Here is a 20,621-nt window from a genome sequence, read left to right on the forward strand (position 1 = left end):
CAACTCTCTGAGCTCTGCCATTCAGCCAGTTCTCAATCCACCTCACTGTCCACTCATCTAGCCCACACTTCCTGAGCTTCCCTATGAGGATGTTATGGGAGGCAGTGTCAAAAGCCTTGCTGAAGTCAAGGTAGACAACATCCACTGCTCTCCCCTCATGTACCCAGCCAGTCATTCCATCATAGAAGGCTATCAGATTGGTTAAGCATGATTTCCCCTCGGTGAAGCCATGCTGACTACTCCTGATCACCTTTTTGTCCTCCACATGCTTGGAGATGGCCTCCAGGATGAGCTGCTCCATCACCTTTGCAGGGATGCAGGTGAGGCTGACTGGCCTGTAGTTTCCTGGGTCCTCCTTCTTGCCCTTTTTGAAGACTGGGGTGACACTGGCTTTCTTCCAGGCTTCAGGCACCTCTCCTGTTCTCCAGGACCTTTCAAAGAGGATGGAGAGTGGCTTAGCAATGACATCTGCCAGCTGCCTCAGCACTCATGGGTGCATCCCATCATGGCCCATGGATTTGTGGATGTCAGGTTTGCTTAAATGATCTCTAACCCGATCCTCCTTGACCAAGGGAAAGTCTTCCTTTCTCCAGACTTTCTCTCTTGCCTCTAGGGTCCGCGATTCCTGAGGGCTGGCCTCAGCAGTAAACACTGAAGCAAAGAAGGCATTCAGTAACTCTGCCTTCTCTGCATCCTTCGTCACCAGGGCACCCACCCCATTCAGCAAAGGGCCCACATTTTCCCTAGTCTTCCTCTTGCTACTGATGTATTTGAAGAAGCCCTTCTTGCTTTCCTTGACATCTCTTGCCAGATTTAATTCCAAACGGGCCTTAGCCTTCCTCGTCGCATCCCTGCATACTCTGACAACGTTCCTATATTCCTCCCAAGTGGCCTGTCCCCCTTTCCACTTTCTGTATACTTCCTTCTTCTGGCTGAGTTTTGCCAGGAGCTCCTTGCTCATCCATGCAGGTCTCCTACCTCCTTTGCTTGACTTCCTACTCATAGGGATGATCTAATCTTGAGCTTGGAGGAAGTGATGCTTGAATATTAACCAGCTCCCTTGAACCTCCCTCCCTTCTAGGGCCCTAACCCATGGGATTCCTCCAAGTAGGTCCCTGAAGAGGCCAAACTTTGCTCTCCTGAAGTCCAGGGTTGCCATCCTACTTCTTGCCCTGCCTCCTCCTCCCGGGATCCTGAACTCCACCATCTCATGGTCACTGCAGCCAAGGCTGCCCCCAACCTTCACATCTTCAACCAGTCCTCTTTGTTACTACGAGGTCCAGCAGCACACCTCTCCTCATTGGCTCCGCCACCACCTGTGTCAAAAAGTGATCATCAATGCTCTGCAGGAACCTCCTGCACTGTTTGTGCCTAGCTGTGTTGTCTCTCCAGCAGGTATCAGGGTGCTTGAAGTCCCCCACGAGAACCAGAGCCTGTGATTGTGAGGCTACTTCCAGTTGTCTGTAGAAGGCCTCATCGACTTCCTCTTCCTGATCAGGTGGCCTGTTGTAAACACCCACAACAGTGTCACCCATGCTGGCCTCCCCTTGAATCCTTACCCAGAAGCTCTCCACTCGCTCTTCATCCACCCCTAGGCACAGCTCCATACATTCCAGTTGCTCTCTCACATCAAGAGCAACTCCAGCACCTCGCTTTCCTGGCCTCTCTTTCCTAAAAAGCATGTAGCCATCCATGACAGCACTCCACTCATGCGAGCTATCCCTCCCACCATGTCTCTGTAATTGCAATTAGATCATGGTCCTGCGACCGCACACACATCTCTAGTTCTTCCTGTTTATTCCCCATGCTGCGTGCATTGGTGTACAGGCATTTCAGAGAGGTGATCGAGCATGCAGGTTTCCCAGGAGGGGTAAAAGAGGATCCTCCATAGCCACGTCCCATGTGCACTTCCCTGGCTGCATTCACCTGCTGGAGACATCCTGACTTGAGCTGTGTTTTGCCAACTACCCTGTCACTGTAACTCTCCCCTTCCCCCATCTTTCCTAGTTTAAAGCCCTCCTTACCAGCTTGGCCTACCTGTTGCCAAAGACACGCGTGCCCCGCTTAGTCAGCTGGATCCCATCTCTCCCCAGCAGTTGTCGATCTTCAAACAGGGTCCCATGGTCGTAGAAACCAAAACCCTGTTGCCAACGCCAGCAGCACAGACAGTTGTTAACTTGGAAAGTCCGTCCCCTCCTCCTCTCATCCATCCCCCTCACTGGCAGGATTGAGGAGAAGATGACCTGGGCTCCCAGACCCTTGACCACCAGCCCCAGAGCTCTGAAATCCTCTTTGATGGTCTCTAGTTTGCCCTTGGTGTCATTAGTGCCCCCATGGAAGAGCAGCAGAGGGTAATAGTCTGATGAGTGGACAAGCCTTGGCAGTCTTTCCATGACATCTCATATTTGAGCCCCTGGCAGGCAATCATATGCTAACACTGCTACACTTAAAATCTTCTGCAAAGTCTCTCCTTGCCAACCTGGCATATGTTCTTTAAAATACTTTGGTATATCTGGGGCCCTCCTGATCTATAAAAACACTACTTGCGAGGGCATCCTTGGAGTTTTGTGTGGTCGTTTCCCCATATTTTAGTAGGGCTTGCCAAAGCTGTCCCCAGAAGTCACCGGGGTGTGCGCCTAGTCACCGTCTACATTCTTGTACTTTAGTCCAATTTACTCCTAACTCCCTGCATGCCCTAATTGCTTCTATTAAATTTTGGAGTCCTGTTTGGCACGCAGCTCTATCTCCTGCATTATTATAATCCCAGTTTGGATCATTTGCTGGCCAGGAGTTTCTCTTTCTCCCCAGTTTGTTGTGCTAGTTCTGCGAAATAATTCTCCCAAAAGAATTTGGGTATCTCCCCAACTCGGGTTATACCCTGTACATAAGCTGGAAAATAATTGAGCGCATCCTCCCTTAACCTCGGCATTTTCTCCCCCCCCCCCCCCCCCAAGGCTAAATGGCTAGGATTCCCGGGTTGATCAGTAAATACATGTAATACAGCAGGAGGGGGATTGGCTGCACCCATTCCCCCTGGCTGTAAAGCAGCAGGATTAGGCAACACGTTAGAGACCACAGGATAGAGTCTGGCAGCCACTAAAGTAGAGGTAGGTGGTAAAGGAGGAGAAGGAACAGCAGATAGATCGCCAGGCATATAAAGCGGGGCAGATACAGTGTGAACAATATTGGGGGTATTAGCATCTGCCAGTGCTAGCATCACCTTTGGCAGGGTCTCTCTCTCTCACTCTCTCTCTGGGAACCGCACTCACCAGCCGAGTCTTTGACCACCAGGACTGCTGTCCCTTCGCAGTGGGCGGCTTTATCAGCTGACGGGTGCCCCCTTCAGTTCCCAGGTTACACGCACTCACACTAGTCACAGTACCTGGCACTATGCACGCTCCAACTAGCCACCGTACCTGGCACTGTGCATGCTCCGACTAGTCACGGTTCCTGGCACTATGCACACTCCCAGTAGTCACGGTACCATGCACTATGCGCGCTCCCACTAGTCACAGTACTTGGCACTATGCACACTCACACTAATCATTGTACCTGTACTATGCATGCTCCCACTAGTCACTGTACCTGGCACTATGCACACTCACACTACTCACCGTACCTGGCACTATGAACACTCACACTAGTCAGCATATCTGGCAGTATGTACTCTCCGACTAGTCACTGTACCTGGCAGTATGTAGGCTCAGACTAGTCACGGCACCTGGCACTATGCACACTCACACTAGTCACAGTACCTGGCGCTATGTACGCTCACACTAGTCACAGCACCTGGCACTATGCACACTCCCACTAGTCACCATAGCTGGCACTATGTACGCTCCCACTAGTCACCGTACCTGGTGCTATGCACGCCCATGCTAGTCTTGGTACCTGGCGTTTTGCACACTCCCACTAGTCATGGTACTTGGCGATATGTACGCTCCCACTAGTCACCGTACCTGGTAGTATGCACACTCACATAACTCATGGTACCTGGCACTATGCAGACTCACACTTGTCACAGCACCTGGTAATATGCACAGTCACACTAGTCATGGTACCTGGCACTATGCGTGATCCGAGCAGTCACCCTACCTGGTGGTATGTAGGCTCACACTAGTCATGGTACCTGGCGCTATGTACACTGACACTAGATACCATACCTGGCACTATACACACTCCCACTAGTCACTGTACCTGATGCTATGTACGCTCACCCTAGTCACGGTACCTGGCACTATGCATGCTCCAACTAGTCACAGTACCTGGCACTATGCATGCTCACACTTGTCACAGTACCTGGTAATATGCACACTCACACTAGTCACCATACCTGGCACTATGCGCGCTCCCCCTAGTCACGGTACCTGCCGCTATGCACACTCCCACTAGTCACCGTACCTGGCACTATGCACGCTCACAGTAATCACCGTACCTGGTGCTATGAACATTCACACTAGTCGCGGTATCTGGCGTTTTGCACACTCCAACTAGTCACCGTACCTGGCGATATGTATGCTCACCCTGGTCACGGTACCTGGTACTATGTGCACTCACACTAGTCACCGTACCTGGTAGTATGCACACTCACATAAGTCATGGTACCCGGCACTATGCAGACTCACACTTGTCACAGCACCTGGTAGTATGCACAGTCACACTAGGCATGGTACCTGGCGTTATGCATGCTCATACTAGTCATCATACCTGGCACTATGGACACTCCAAGCAGTCACCGTACCTGGCGGTATGTAGGCTCACACTAGTCACAGTACCTGGCACTATGCATGCTCACACTAGTCACTGTACCTGGCACTACAAACACTCCCACTCGTCACCGTACCTGGCACTATGCACGTTCCCACTCGTCACCGTACCTGGCACTATGCACGCTCCCACTCGTCACCGTACCTGCTGCGCCTTACAGTGCACTTTGCTGCCAATGGCCAATCCTCCTGACAGAATGTAACTGTGCTTTTTTTGAGAAGCCGTCTGTACCCCCAATCTTTTTCCCATTTTCCTGTACCGTGGCTAAGGGCGTCCCCTTCTCCACGCTGGCTGTACTTTCCATTGTCCAGTGCACCTTATGCTGGTCAGGCTGCGCACCCTTAAAGCTGCAGCAAGGGAGGGTCCTGAACCCGCCCTAATACTCCTACCTAGGGGGACTCAAACCCCCTCTAATAACTTTTCTGAATCTGATCAGGGAATTTTAACACTCACCTACTTGGCACCGCCTGCTCGAAAGATCCCAGGTGAACTCACCTGCTGCCGGCAGTTAGATGTTTGGAGATGGGAAGGTCCAATGGTGGTGACCTAGGGTCCCACCTGGGTCGCCAAACTGTTAGAGAAGTTCCTTGACCCTCGGTTTCCCGAAGCAGAGTCTCAGACGCCGAGTATCACAAACTGGTTTACTCTAAGTGGTACAATGTCAAGTAACAGCTCGAGCTGGGTGCTTCCACAGAGGGACCCCGCACAAGGACAGCCCTGGGCAATTATACCCTTACAATCTAAGTTCCCCACCCCTCATGCAAGAGTTCGGACCAATGGTCATATTTAGATCTGGGGTCTTCCCCTTCTCCATTGGGTTCCTTCATTGTCTCTAGGCAGGCTGCTGCTTTTCTTATTTGCAAGGGTGCAGCTTCTGCTCTTGGTTGGAACTTCTTCATCTTCCTGGCTTGAACCAGCTCTGGGGCCCTCTTTCACTTACCTAGGTAATATCTAGGAGAAAGTTCACAGCTTGCATCCTAAGGCTTCAGCAAATTTCGCTACTAATGCTAAGCAAGTTATGCTGAGCAATCAGCTCTAGGCAGCTTCACTCCAATATTCTCTAACAGCCGGGATATAAGTCCCTGGTATAGCTGAATGTCTCCCAAAGAGAATTTCTGCTGGTTATTAGTCCTACGGGTTGTCATGGAGCATTTTGAATATCCCATAGAGCCAAGTTCAGTGCTTCAGCGCTAAAGTGTCGGGGTTGCTCCCTGCAAGGACAAGAGGGGAAAGAGAAATAAGGGAGACGTTTTGGGGGGGGGTCACAGCACCCTCAGCTGCACCCAGCCCTGTTGATCCCTGCAGCTATGTGAACTGTCCTTGAGCCTTCCTAGACCATTACAGAAGGGGAAGGCAAGTAGTGGTAAACAAGTAAAGGAGGGGGCCGACAAGCCCCTCCACGGGAACAGCAACTTTGCACCAATCGTGTATTCGCCTTAGGCACGTGAACAGACTGTAAACCAATGATACAGCTATTGCTAGTACATGCTTATCGCTTGTCTATATATACTCTGTGTAAGCTCTAATAAAGGGAGAACGACCATACTCATATTGAGACTCATCGTTACTCCGGGTCCGTCCCCCCACTCCGACAGGGAGGGCCACACATGCCCCTTGGTCTGGATGATTCCATACTCGTATAAATCCTTGTATCAATTCCCAAATTAAATTTGGAGATTCTTCCCCTCGTATGTTACCAACAATGTTGAGGGTGATGAGTGTTATGGAAAATTAGGCTCGCTGGCCACCATAACAGGCTCTGACCCTAGGCTCCTGCTGAGGCAGAAAATCGAAGTCCGATCGGAGCAAAACTAAATTTAATGACACACACATGCGGTAATTACAGCTTGAGCTGGGGGCCTCCACAGAGAGACCCCAAACAAGGACAGCCCTGTGCAATTATACCCTTACAATCTAAGTTCCCCAGCCCTCATGCGACAGTTCAGACCAATAGTCATATTTAGATCTGGGATCATCCCCTTCTCCATTGGGTTCCTTCCTGTCTCTAGCCAGGCTGCTGCTTATCCTATTTGCAAGGGTGCAGCTTCTGCTCTCGGTTGTAACTTAGAGGTGCGTCCGCTCACCACTTCCTACGCCCCGTTAGTGGAAGTCAGTCCAGAAACATACGCATCACCCTTCCAACAAGTTATCGATACACCTGTGACTGAGAGTGGGACGTGAAAGTGGCAGCAACCACGGGGTGGATGATGGGGGAACAAGAGAGAATTCAGGGAGAAAGATAAGGGGGCACAAGGGAAAAACAGTACGTGGCAGCCAAAGCACATCACCCTTTTGCAACATGAGTAATGAACTAGCTGGTGAAGGCCAGACAGTTTGTTCCAGCTGCACAGCGGAGGAGGGAGCGATATGGAGGTATCACGGTCCGCCCCTGACCACAAAGGGTTGCATCCCAAAAAATAATTGCTGCTCACAGACTAATTGTTGACCTATAGTATCCCCAGCCTCATTATCCCTGCTTACCATATTAAAAATCATGCCCTTTGCTGCATAATGATATGTAAATAAGGGGGGCATACCCCCAACAACCGCGCAAATGGCAATGGGGCCAATGAAGTATGTCTGCTGCACTTCCACATCCCACCTTCAGCAACTATAACACAGAGGATAGCTCACTAAAGTTTTTGGAAGGGAAGAAAATTGAACCGCCGACCTGTTCACCGGAGATGGCTGACGAGCGAGCCTCCTTCTCCCCTCCCCCAAACAGGGACGCCTCTTTGGTAAGACCTGCGCCTCCAACAAATGTTGGACATTACCCGGGAAACTATATTATTATTGAAAGCGCTTAATTATTAGTTTGAGCTCATAGAAAACTTGTAGCAGCCAGTGCATTTATCAATGGCAATTCCGAACCTGTTGTATCTGTCGCTTTAATAAAATCTTATTCTTTTTTACTTTGCGAAACTGACCCAGGGAAAGCCCTCAAACAGGGGGGCTCTGGCAGGCAAACATAAATTATAAAGATAAAGAAGGGCCTTCCGTCCCTCCCTTTCACGCGACAGAGACCCAGTAAATCCCTGTGGTAGCCTAGTCCAAGTCAATTGTTGTCCCTTCCAAGTGAAGGCAAAAAGATCTTGGCTGTCCTCAGCTACCGCTATACTAAAAAAGGCTGCTGGTAAATCAATCACAGTAAAATAAGTTGCCCAGTGGGGTATCTGTAATAATACAGTTGACAGGTCAGGAACTACTGGATGTGGAGCAATTGCATGTTGGTTTATAATTCTTAGGTCTTGTACAAACCGATACTCTGGATCGCCATCAGAATCCTGCCTGTTCTTTTTCACTGGCAGAATCGGAGTGTTGTATGGGGATTCACAAACTCTAAGGATACCCAACTTTAAATAGTGATCAATTTGCTTTTGAATACTCTTGTCCGCTTCCTTTGGGATAGGGTATTGTTTAACCATGGGAGGTAATCCCCCCTTTGTTTTGATCGAGACTGCACTAGCTGATTTCAATAGTCCAACATCCATTCCTGAAGAGCTCCATAACTTTCCAGGAACTGATTCTAAACCTGTTGGAAGTTGCAGATGAGTTGACTCTGGTTCTGGTGTCTCAGCCAGAACACACGAGCCCTTTATTATTAATTTCATCTGTTCCAGCTGTAAGCAGATCTGAGTGTCCAAGGCTTGTAAGAGATCTCTCCCTAAAAGGCAAAGGGGCGAATCCATGGAAATTACGAAACGTCCCCACACTCCTTTACCTCCAAGAGTGAGCAATAAGGGCTTAGTTAACGTCCGTTCGCCTTTTCCCATTACTCCCTGTACTGTTATTTTAGCTGACGACTTACATCCTTTAGGCTCAAAATTCAGAAGGGAAAGGGTAGCTCCAGTATCCACTAAGAAGGGAATCTCTTGATCTTCTATATTTGCCATTATCTGCCCCCTGAAATCCAAATCTATATCCATGAATTCACCCCAGTTCCCACAGTATTTTCTGGGTCTCCCATCTCCTGTCATTGTGCACTGGCTGGGAATTGCCTGGTGTCATTCCCAGTACTCAACTATCTCAGGCTGTCCTCTCCATTCCTGGGCACGGGGGGCTTCACTGGGCATTGCCGCTTCCAGTGCCCTTGTTCCCTGCAAGAATGGCAACAATCATTAACTCCTAAGCATACAACATGTTCGCTTTGATTCCGTCTATCTCCTCTGGCCCTTACTCACCCCCTTCCTCTAGTTTCCTTAAACCCATTTCTGAACACAGCTGCTAACACACTCACTTCCTTTTTCTCTTGTCGTCTCTTTTCTTTCACCTTCTCTTCATCTTGACCGTTACATACAAATGTGGCTGTGCTCTTGCTTGTAACTTCTTCATCCTCCCAGCTTGAACCAGCTCCGGGGGCCTCTTTTGCTAGGTTTCATCTAGGAGAAAGTTCACTGCTTGCGGCCTAAGGCTTCAGCAAATTTAGCTACTAATGCTAAGCAAGTTATGCCAAGCGATCAGCTCTAGGCAGCTTCACTCCAATATTCTCTAACAGCCGGGATATAAATCCCTGGTATACCTGAATGTCTCCGAAAGAGAATTTCTGCTGGTTATTAGCTCTATGGGCTGTCATGGAGCATTTTGAATATCCCATAGAGCCAAGTTCAGTGCTTCAGCGCTAAAGTGTCGGGGTTGCTCCCTGCAAGGACAAGAGGGGAAAGAGAAATAAGGGAGACGTTTTGGGGGGGGGTCACAGCACCCTCAGCTGCACCCAGCCCTGCAGGGCCCAGTGCGGCATCGCAGTCCCACATCGGTTCAATCCCACCTCCCAGAGCCAGGGCAGCAGGCAAAAGCCCCGAGGGGAAGCAGCTGCAGCGTCCGGCAGTCCCGCACTGGGTGCTGTCCTGGGAGGGCACCTGGCCAGGGCCCCCGCTCCCCTCCCAGCATGAGCCCTTACCTGTTCTGGAGCTGCTGAATTCCCCATCATGGGCTGCGAGAAAGGAGCGGCAGTGAGTCCTGGCCCTGTGCTAAGGGGACCACGGGCACCGCGCTGTCTGTGGGGAGAGCCGGGCTGGGGCAGAGCCCCCCCGGGCAGGACCCAGCCCTGGAGACGCCTTACAGCCGCCAGGAGCAGAGGGCAGCGCCCGAGCGCCTCAGCCTCCAGCGGCAGGACAGGAACCCTTACCCCAGCCGTGGGGCCGGGGTAAAAGCTGTGGGCTCGGGAGAGGGGCAACAAGGGCAGTTGGGGCCTGGGAAACGCCAGCTCCACAGCTGCTAGAAACCAGAGACCAAAACCCGCCCTGCTGCTGGGCCCCACCTGGCATGCAGCCGCCCCCCAGTACTCACCTGCGGGGATCACATACCCCTTCTCCCTCCTCTCTGCAGGAAGGAAAAGGCATCAGCCAAAGTGGCAGCTTGCACCCAGGCTCCGCTCCGCCCACGGGGACCCCATCTCGCGCCCCCTTCTCCTCCCGGCCACCAGCAGTCCCCCGAGGCCCGGACTTCCTCTCCCCAACGCACCAGCCCCGGCACTTTACCTGATCTGCTCTTCCAGACCACAAAGCCGATGATGGCCGCAATGACAACGAGCGCAGCAATGACAACCCAGATGATGATGGGCAGCAGGTTGCTCTGCGGCTCTGGAAGAGAGCGGGGCTGTGAGCAGGGGCACGGAGCTGCCCCCCAGACGGCACTCCGCGACCTCCGGGCGCCTGTGCTCACTCCAGGAGAAGAGGCCGGGCTCTGGCAGGCTGGCATGCTCCACGCGGCACTGGTACTCGTCCTTCTCTGCTGCGAGGGCTTCAATGCTGGCCCAGGCGTGGTAGGTGCTGTCACTGTTGGGCGCGGTGCTGCCCCGCTTGGTCTCCTGGGCTTGGACGCAGCCCTTTCTCAGCCAGTTGATGGCGATGGACCGTGGGTAGAAGCCGTGAGCCTGGCACGACAAGGTCAGGAGCCCGTGGCTCTCCTTCCCCGACACTCGCACAGCGGGGCGCTCTGGGGAGGCGGCACGAGGCAGGGAGGCAGGTCAGGCAGCTCGCGCCCAACCCTGCACGCACGCACCTGACCCGCTCCCAGCTCGGGCAGCGCCCTCCGTCGCCCTGGCCCAGCGCAAAACCTGAGGCCCGTCCCCATCTCGAGGGATGCCTGCCTTGCCCTCACCTCTCCTCTCCAGCATGGCCTTCCTGTACTCCACGTATTTCTGCAGCCACTCAGTGCAGGTGTTCTCCAGGTAGTGCTTCATTCTCTCACCAATGGCCTCATCAGCCTCCCACTTCCTCTTGGTGATTTCTGCTGCAGAATCTGCCGCGGTGAACGTCAGCGTGTCCTTGTCGAAGGCGAGGAAGTCCCTCCCATCGTAGGCACGCTGCAAAAACCCCTGGATTCCCCCGTCCTCCAGAAGGTCGCAGCCGTACATGAACTGCAGTGTGTGATACCCTGAGACACAAGCAGGGAGACGGGGGCTCAGGGGCAGCCCTGGCACCTCAGAGGGGTTCAGACACCCCTCGGCAGCAGCCCCTGCCCCTGCCCCTGCCCCAGCCCCGTGCAGCTGACGGGGGAGCCGGGCCCCAGGCGGATGCTGGCACGGGCTGCCCTGTGGCTTCGAGCACTGGCACCGCAGCAGCTCAGCCTCTCCCCCAGGGCCGGAAGCGTTTGGGGCGTCACACAAACCCCTGCCCCAGACCTCCCGGCACCCAGTGCAGGGACAGGGGCACCCCGGCCACACAGACCCCAGCACAGGCAGCTGGGCATGGCGAGGGGCTGCGATGGGGTGGCTGGGAGCCCCCGGGGCTGCGTGACGGGGCTGCCCCAGTGTCCTGGGGACAGCGAGGGGCCCCCAGGGCTCTCTCCCCTTTCGGGACGCCCCGTGATACCGGCTGGGCAAGGGCTGGAGCTTTCGAGGCATCGGCCCACGACAGGGCAAGGCCTCAGGGCGCCCATGGGGCCGCAGAGCCCCGGCCCAGCCTGCGCTCACCCCCGCTCTGGTTGTAGCGTTTCTGCAGCGTGTCCAGGTCCACGCGGAAAGTCTGCTGCCAGCGCTGTAGAATCTGGGTCTGGCGGTCCCAGTACTGCTGGTCCAGGTTGGCCGCCATCCAGGCCGCGCGGGGCACCTTCCTCTGCGTCTCGCTGTCGTAGCGTGAGATGGTCTCTCCGTCCACGTACCCCACGGACACGAACGCGGGCAGCCCCGGGCTGGGCTCTGACACCCCGGTGTAGAAGTAGCGCAGGGAGTGGGGGCCTGCGGGGACACCGGGGGGGTGAGGGGCTGGGGGGAGGGAGGCAGCACGATGGAGGGGACCGGGGGGATAGAAAGGGACACCAGCTCCCGGGAGGGGAGACCGGGGGGTCCGGAGGGGGCAGCACGGCCCAGGGGGCGGTTTGGGGGGGTCCATGGAGGGCTGCTGACGGGGACCCCGGGGGAGGGGGGGGGAAAGGGTGGCCCGGGATCCCCGCCCGCACTCACCGCTCGCCGCCGCCCCGCCGCCCCCCAGCGCCAGCGTCAGCGCCAGCAGCGGCCCCGGCCCCATCGCTCTCCCCGGCTCCGACTCCACCACTCGGCTCCGATCCGGCTGCGCGTGCCGCGTTATCCCGCGCCGCGCCGCTCCCCGCGGGGCCATTGGCTGCGCTCCGGATCGTCCGCCAATGGCGGCCCGCGCCGTCTCGGTCGTCACCGGGCGCCGGGCAGATCCCACCGCGGCAGGCCGGGAGAAGCGAAAGCGAAAGGCGCGAGCGGTGAGGGGGGGGGAGCCCGGCCCGGCCCGGCCCGGCCCGGCCCGGCCCGGCCCCCCCCCCACCGCCGTGTCCCCCCGGCACCACAACGGCGCCCCGGAGTCCCCGCGCTGCCCTAGAGCCCCCCCCGGGACCCGCCTCCGGGATGCCCCCGTCCCCGAGCTCTCCCCAGACACCCAACACCCCCCAGACTCCCCTCGGACCCCTTCTCGGGGCCCCCCCAGTCCCTGGGCTCCCCCCGGACCCCCAACACCTCCCTGGACCCTCCCCCTGACCCCTCCCCAGCTCCTGAGTGCCCCCCCAGGCCCATCCTCAAACCAATGCCAGCCCCTGTCCACCCCCAGCACCCCATATGCCCCAGGTTCCCCCCAACATCCCCCCAGACCTCTCCAGGACCCCTGCCAGGGAGCCCCCCAGCTCCTGAGTGCCCTCCCAAGGCACCCCCACCCCTTGCACCCCCTCCCCCCACAACCTGGGTCCCCCCATGACCTCCTCCCCCAGCCCTTCAGCTCTCCCCAGTCCCCCAAAACCCCTCAGAACCCCCAGGATCCTCCCTGGGAACCCCCCAACTCCTGAGGGGGACCCCCAAGGCTCCCCACGCACCGAGACCCCCCGGGACCCCCCCAACTCCTGAGGGGGCCCCCAAAGGCTCCCCACACCACCTGGCCCCCTCCCCACAGCCCCTCAGACCCCCCTGGGATGCCTCGACAACCCCAACACCCCCTGGCCCCTGTCTTGTCCCCCTCCCCCAGGGTGCCCCACTGTGGACCCAGGTGTCCTGCCCCTGCCTAAGTCACCCCTGGGGACCCAGGTGTCCTGCCCCCCTAGGTGTCACTAGCATCCGGGCAGCTCTTGTGCTGGTGCACGGTTGTTAAAGAAGTTCCTTGACCCTCGGTTTCCCGAAGCAGAGTCTCAGACACCGAGTATCACAAACTGGTTTACTGGAAGTGGTTCAGCGTCAAATAACAGCTCGAGGTGGGGGCCTCCGCAGAGGGACCCTGCACAAGGACAGCCCTGCGCAATTATACCCTTACGATCTAAGTTCCTCACCCCTCATGCGAGACTTCGGACCAAGAGTCATATTCAGATCTGGGGTCTTCCCCTTCTCCATTGGGTTCATTCATTGTCCCTCGTATGGCCAAATGTCTCCCAAAGAGGATTTCTGCTGGTGTTAGTCCTATGGGTTGTCGTGGAACATTTCAAACATCCCATAGAGCTAAGTTCAGTGCTTCTGGCTGTTTTAGACTAGTGTGTGTGCCTAGTCTTGATATTTTTTCCCTTTTATTCATTCTTTCTGCCTGTCCTGAAGACTGTGGGTGATAAGGGGTATGTAGGTTTCTTTTTTATCCCTAGTGACTTATATAATCGACCGATTCTGTTTGCTGTAAAATGGGCACCCCGTCTGACTCGATGGCTTCTGGAACCCCATACCTGGGTCTGATTTCTTTTAGGAAGGCTTTTACTACCCCTCCTGAGTCGGCCTTCCTTGTTGGGAAAGCTTCTAGCCAGCCTGATAACTGATCTACTATCACTAACAAGTGTTTGTACCCATTGACAGACGGCATATTCGCGTAATCTATTTGTAGCCTTTGAAAAGGGCAGTAGGCCCACAGTCGTCGCCCTAACTCTGAGCTTGGTTTGCTGCTTGAGAACTTTTGGCAGGTTGGGCAGCTCCTGGTTATCCTTTTTGCAGGAGCGTAAATTCCTGGAGCTGCCCATACTTTTTGTACCTGGTTAGCTACCGCCTCTGCTCCCCCATGAGCTTTATCATGGAACCATCTAACTACAGTAATTACATGTTTCTTGGGTAGAATTGGTTTTCCTCCAGTTGTCCATATTCCATCCTCATTTTGTTTTGCTTCCCGCTTTTCCCACTGTTTCTTCTCTTTTGCTGAGCAGTCCTTTTCATACGTGGTTTGAGGTTCTATTAAATTTGGCCATTCGCTCTGGTTCCCCTTTGGAATTGCAACCATCCATTCCTTCAGAGGCTGTTGGGCTGCAGCCTTTGCGGCAGCATCAGCTGAAGCATTCCCTTTACTAACTTCTGCGGTGTCCTTAGTATGGGCTGGGCAGTGTACTACAGCAATGTCCTTAGGAAGCTCAAGTGCCTTTAATGATTCTTGCACTTTTTGTCCGTTAGGAATCATTTTCTTGGCCAACGTAAAAAAATCCTCTTTCCTTCCACAGCATTCCTGTAGCATGACATACTCCAAAGACATATTGGGAGGTGTTGACTCTCTTCCCTTTTCCCAGGTGCACTGCATGAGTCAACGCTACCGATTCTGCTCCTTGTGCACTCATTCGGGTGGGAAGTGACCCAGCTTCTGTTACTTGTCCCTGGCTGACTACTGCACACCCAGTTCTTTGTTGCCCATGTAGGTAGTAGGATGAGCCGTCTACAAACGGAGTTAGGCCTGGGTCTTGCAAAGGAGTATCAGTTAAGTTGGTTCTCGGTTCACTTGAGGTATGCATCACCTGCTCATGTTGGTGATGTTCCTCTCCATCATCAGGCAAGAGGAGTAAAGTTGCCAGATTCAGTGTTAACCTTTTCAAGACTACATTATCTGCCATTAGAAGGATCAGTTTGTATCTATGTGCTCGCTGTGGCAATAATGCTTGGGCTGCATATTGTTTAATCAATACTTCTACTTTGTGTGGGACATCATAAACTGTTACAGGGTGTCCCAGAATGAGGGGGAGGCTTCTCTCTACTATTGTTGCTGTTGCTGCCACAGATTTGCTGCAGACTGGTGCTCCAGCCGCAACTGAATCTAGTTGAGCAGAATAATATGGTAGCAGTCTCTGGTGGGGTCCTAATTTTTGTGTTACTACTTCGCTGGCAATCGCCTTACATTCATGTACATACAAATTGAAGGGCTTTGTGTAATCTGGGAGCCCGAGAGCAGGTGCAGACGCCAAAGCTCCTTTTACTGTTGTGAAAGTTTGTTCTCTTTCAGGGCCCCATGCAATGGGTTCTGCCTCTTCATCCTTAGTTGCCTCTGTCAGGGGTTTTGTTAATTCTCCCAACCCAGGGATTCATGGTCTGCAAAATCCCACAGCTCCAAGGAATCCTCCTACCAATTTCTTTGTTCGTGGACGGGCGAGTTTTATTATAGCATTTACTCTTTCTGGGTCTACTAGTCGTTGCCCTTCTCTCAGAATGAACCCTAAGTCTTTCACCTCTTTTAGACACAGCTGGAGTTTTGGCGGAGATGCACGGTGACCTTTTTCTGCTAAAGCAGTACATAGATGTACACTGTCTATTATACAGGTATTTTCACCTTTACTTGCTCTCAGCAAGTCGTCCACATATGCATTGGAGCTGATCCCCCTGGTAATTCGTTATCCTTTAAACCTTTCCCCAATATTCATGAAAAAATGGTGGGAGACCCTGTGAACCCTTGTGGGAGGCACGTTCATGTTAACTGTTGCCTTTTCCATGTAAAGGCAAATAAGGGTTGGCTACTTTCATCAAGTGGGATACTAAAGAAAGCAGTGGTTAGATCAATTATGGCAAAACATTTGGCCCAATGCGGTGTTTGTAAAAACATAGTGGAAGGATCAGGTACCACTGGGTGAGGAGTCACCACGTGTTGATCGATGGCCTGCAAATCTTGTACAAAGCAGTTTTCTGGATCTCCATCTTCGTCTAGTTTGTTCTGTTTTACAGGGAGCATGGGAGTATTATATGGTGAAATACATATTTTTAGAACGCCTTGGGCCAGATATCGGTCTATCTGCTTTTGTATGCTTTTTTTCAGCTTCTTGGGGCATAGGATACTGTTTTATAGCTGGTGGTGCTCCTCCCTTTGTTTTTATAGCTACAGGTTGGGCTGAGGCCAACAGTCCAACGTCTGTGCCGGTTTTACTCTGTAACGTTGCTGCTACAGATTTCAGCACTTCTGGTAGTTATTTTTACTTCAGGGTTTGGGCTTTCTAGAATTACACTCATCCCCATAATTATTAGACCCATTCCTTCAGGCAATAAGCGCAATTCTACATCTAGGGTTTGCAAAAGATTCCTTCCTAGCAAACATGCTGGAGATGGTTCGGCTCCTACAGATTTCCCCCGTACACTTTTGTTTCCTATTGTTACCAAGAGAGGTTTACTTAACCTCTTTCCCCCTCCTCCTGCGACTCCGTGTATTAGAACTTCATCTTTAGTTCTGGATCCTTTTGGGGGTTAAATTTAAAAGACATAATGTGGCTCCTGTGTCTACTAAAAATTCGACTTCCTGGCCTTCCACTTTGCCTACTATATGTTCCTTTTGGTCTAAATGAATTGCCCACATACCGAAAATTCCCAATCCTACTGCCTCAGGGTCATCAGGGCTCCTTTCATCTGGTCGTTGCGAGTGGTTATCTCCTTGGACTAACTCTCTGCATTGGCAGTTCCCTTCTCTAGTCAGCCCTTGCGGCTAAAGGGGACATTACAGAATCACAGAATGGTTGGGGTTGGAAGGGACATCTGGAGATCATCTAGTCCATCCCCCCTCCTCAAGCAGGGTCAGCTAGAGCACGTTGCACAGGATCACGTCCAGGCGGGTTTTGAAAATCTCCAGAGAAGGAGACTCCACAACCTCTCTGGGCAACCTCTTCCAGGGCTCTGTCACCCTCACAGGGAAGAACTTTTTCCTCACATTCACATGGGACTATCTGTGTTTCAGTTTGTGCCCGTTGCCTCGCGTCCTGTCGCTCGGCACCACTGAAAAGAGTCTGGTCCCATCCTCTCGACACCCTCCCTTCAGATACTTGTACACATTGATAAGATCTCCTCTCAGCCTTCTCTTCTCCACGCTCAACAGGCCCAGCTCTCTCAGCCTTTCCTCATAAGAGAGATGCTCCAATCCCCTAATCATCTTTGTAGCCCTTCGCTGGACTTGCTCCAGTCGTGCCACATCCCTCTTGTCCTGGGGAGCCCAGAACTGGACACAGTACTCTAGATGTGGCCTCAGCAGGGCTGAGGAGAGGGGGAGAATCACCTCCCTCCACCTGCTGGCAACACTCTTCCTAATGCACCCCAGCATCCCATTGGCCGCCTTGGCCACAAGGGCACATTGCTGCCTCATGCTTAACTTGGTGTCCACCAGCACTCCCACGTCCTTCTCAGCAGAACTGCTTTCCAGCACCTCAACTCCCAACCTGTACTGGTGCATGGGGTTATTCCTCCCCAGGTGCAGGACCCTGCATTTGCCTTTGTTGAACTTCATGAGGTTCCTCTCCGCCCAGCTCTCCAGCCTCTCCAGGGCTCTCTGAATGGCAGCACAGCCTTCTGGGGTCTCAGCCACTCCTCCCAGTTTGCGATCAGCAGCAAACCTGCTGAGGGTGCCCTCTGTGCCTTCATCCAGGTCATTGAGGAAGAAGTTGAACAAGACTGGACCCAGTACTGACCCCTGGGGGACACCACTAGCTACAGGCCTCCAACTAGACTCTGCACTGCTGAGCACAACCCTCAGAGCTCTGCCATTCAGCCAGGTCTCAATCCACCTCACTGTCCACTCATCTAGCCCACACTTCCTGAGCTTCCCTATGAGGATGTTATGGGAGACAGTGTCAAAAGCCTTGCTGAAGTCAAGGTAGACAACAGCCACTGCTCTCCCCTCATCTACCCAGCCAGTCATTCCATCATAGAAGGCTATCAGATTGGTTAGGCATGATTTCCCCTTGGTGAAGCCATGCTGACTACTCCTGATCACCTTCTTTTCCTCCACATGCTTGGAGATGGCCTCCAGGATGAGCTGCTGCATCACCTTTGCAGGGATGGCAGTGAGGCTGACTGGCCTGTAGTTCCCTGGGTCCTCCTTCTGGATGGATGTGGGCTGATTTGCTGCAGGCAGGGGTATTACATGAGGAGATAAATGGTCTTTCTACTGTTGACTTATTCAAGTGGTGGCGGTGGTTACATGCTGATCAGCAATGTTGAACACAGCCTGCTGCCCCCCCCCCCCCCCCCCGCTCCAGCCACAGTGTGGAAACTGCCAGCCAAGAGACAACGAGGGGGAGACAGGACCCCCACAATACGAGCATCTGTTGCGGCTTACCATCGGGGGGACCGATGTCCTTATGTACCCCTGCGAATTCGCTGGTGCTCTGGAGGAGAAATTGCTGTGCTCACTTTAGTAGATACTGGAGGAGAAGCTCCTGTCCTACATAGCGTGGTAGCTCCGGGGAAGGCCACTACCCCTATACGTGGGTTAGGAGGATCGGCCAGCCCAGCGATACAGGCTGTAGTTACGTTAGCAATTGGCAAAACCCCCCCATTTTCTGCCACAGTTTTATTAGCGCTGATTCATGACTACATCTTGGGGATTGACGTGCTACTGGGCAGAGATATTCAGAGCCTGCAAGGATTGTGCTCCTTTGGAAAAAGTCCTGCATTACCACAGTTGCAATCCATTACTTTGATTAGAGGGTATCCCAAATGGGACCCAGTGGATTTACTGGTTCCCCCCACTGTGGTGCAAGTGAAGCAATATAGAATTCCTGGTGGGGAAAGGAGATTCAGGAACCTATAGATGCTTTGTTGCATACTCAAATAATACGCCCTGCCCTGTCAGCTTTCGATAGTCCTATTTGGCCTGTTCGGAAGCCTGATGGCTCATGGCGTATGACTGTGGATTACAGGGAGCTAAATAACATTGCCCCACCATTAGCAGCCATAGTACCTGACATGGTAACTCTGCTGGAAGGCATAGGGAAACATCTGCAGGAATGAAAAGCTGTCACTGATTTGGCGAATGCATTCTTCTCCATCACTATCTCCCTGCATTCGCAAGATCAATTCGTGTTTACATGGAATAATAAGCAATATACGTTTCAAGTCCTTCCTCAGGGCTATAAATGTAGCCACCCATTTGCCACCAGATGATCTCAGCTGATCTCCCTCCCCTCCTTCCAGAGTGTACCATCCATCATTATATCGATGATATTTTGATAATGGGACCTTCTGAAGAGCGAGTAGGTGAGCAGTTATCATTGCTGGTACAGACCCTACAGGAGTGGGGGTGTGCTGTAAACCCTAAGAAGGTACAGGGGCCGGACATCAGCGTGCAATCCTTAGGGATAGTCTGGAGGTGGCAGACGAAAGCTATCCCTTAGGAAGTGCACAATACTATTCAACAGCACCCTGTTCCCACTGCTGTGAGACAACCACAAGCTTTTGGGGGCCTTTGGCTGTTCTGGCAGACCTTTATATCCCACTTAGCATATTGAATGTGGCCGCTACAATGTTTGACCAAAAGAAAGTAGCCAATGGCGATGGACTAAAGAACAGCAGCAAGCCTTTGATCTGTGCAAGGAGGCGGTGGTCCAACAGTGCGAACTATTCACTCCGTATGAGGGACAACCTTTCGAGCTGGAGGTAACGGTCATGGGGGATACAGTGTCTTGGGGGTTGTGGCAGCAATGTGCCCATGCAAGGCGGGAACCTATAGGTTTCTGGTCCCGTTCCCTGCAAGGGGCCACAGCAAATTATACACCTCTGGAGAAACAGCTTTTGGCTGTGGTGTGGGCTTTGCAGGATAGCGAACGAGTTACGGGAGGTGACCCAGTGACTGTATACACCCCCCTCCCCATTCAGGCATGGGTGACGCATGATACCGTCAGGGCCCACCTGGTTACCAACATGGGCCACCGCACAGTGGAAGATACATGATAAGGAACTCTGGGGGAGCCCCTTGTGGGAAAGGCTTTGGGACACTGTGCAAGCTAAAGCTGTGTCTGTGCAACGTTGATGCCCATCAGAAGCAGGAGACCCTCGAAACTCAGCATAATACAGCAGTCGACCAGATGGCAACTCCCTCAGGGTTAAAGCAAGCTTGGCAAGCGCATGAACAATCAGGGCATCGTGGCCCCATCCCAACTTAGGTTTGGGATCTATCACCAGGCCATCCCATGTTAGCGCTACGCTGGTATAAGACAGCCCGTGCTAACTCTCCCATTTGTATGAAGCTAACAAAAGTGCCTTTCACCAGCACATATGGTTGCATGAAGTGGGGCGAACAACCCTTTGCAACCCAGCAAGTAGATTATGTAGGCCCGTTACCCCCCTCACAGGGACGAAAGTATATATTGACTGCTGCAGACACTTAGGTCTTATTTGTGCATATCCTACCTCCCATGCGAATCAGTCCTCTAGTGTATGGGACTTAAAGCAACTCATGTATACTTATGGTATACCAAAAGAA

The 20,621-nt window shown here is 53.1% G+C and overlaps 1 protein-coding gene and 1 long non-coding RNA gene across 3 annotated transcripts in view; both read right to left on the bottom strand.

Annotated features, from left to right (window-relative positions):
- The window catches only part of LOC136994765 (uncharacterized), a 43,365-nt gene that overhangs the window by 20,884 nt on the left and 1,860 nt on the right, over nt 1–20,621 (bottom strand). The window lies entirely within an intron of this gene.
- On the bottom strand, nt 10,063–12,264 carry LOC136994688 (class I histocompatibility antigen, F10 alpha chain-like). Its single transcript, XM_067313620.1, has 5 exons — nt 12,170–12,264; nt 11,681–11,944; nt 10,867–11,142; nt 10,429–10,701; nt 10,063–10,346 (listed from the first exon to the last, which is right to left on the bottom strand). The coding sequence occupies exons 1-5, from the start codon at nt 12,231–12,233 to the stop codon at nt 10,063–10,065; spliced, it is 1,161 nt and encodes a 386-aa protein (XP_067169721.1). The 5' UTR covers nt 12,234–12,264.

The sequence above is a fragment of the Apteryx mantelli genome, chromosome 32 (assembly GCF_036417845.1).
Source record: "Apteryx mantelli isolate bAptMan1 chromosome 32, bAptMan1.hap1, whole genome shotgun sequence".
Taxonomy (NCBI): domain Eukaryota; kingdom Metazoa; phylum Chordata; class Aves; order Apterygiformes; family Apterygidae; genus Apteryx; species Apteryx mantelli.

Bases quoted from the DNA above. Each gene is read 5' to 3' on its own strand.
- LOC136994688 (XM_067313620.1), bottom strand. From the start codon at position 12,233: ATGGGGCCGGGGCCGCTGCTGGCGCTGACGCTGGCGCTGGGGGGCGGC. The intron at 11,945-12,169 runs GTGAGTGCGGGC...GTGTCCCCGCAG, and splicing joins CGGCGGGGCGGCGGCGAGCG to GCCCCCACTCCCTGCGCTAC. The intron at 11,143-11,680 runs GTGAGCGCAGGC...CTTGTGTCTCAG, and splicing joins ACGCTACAACCAGAGCGGGG to GGTATCACACACTGCAGTTC.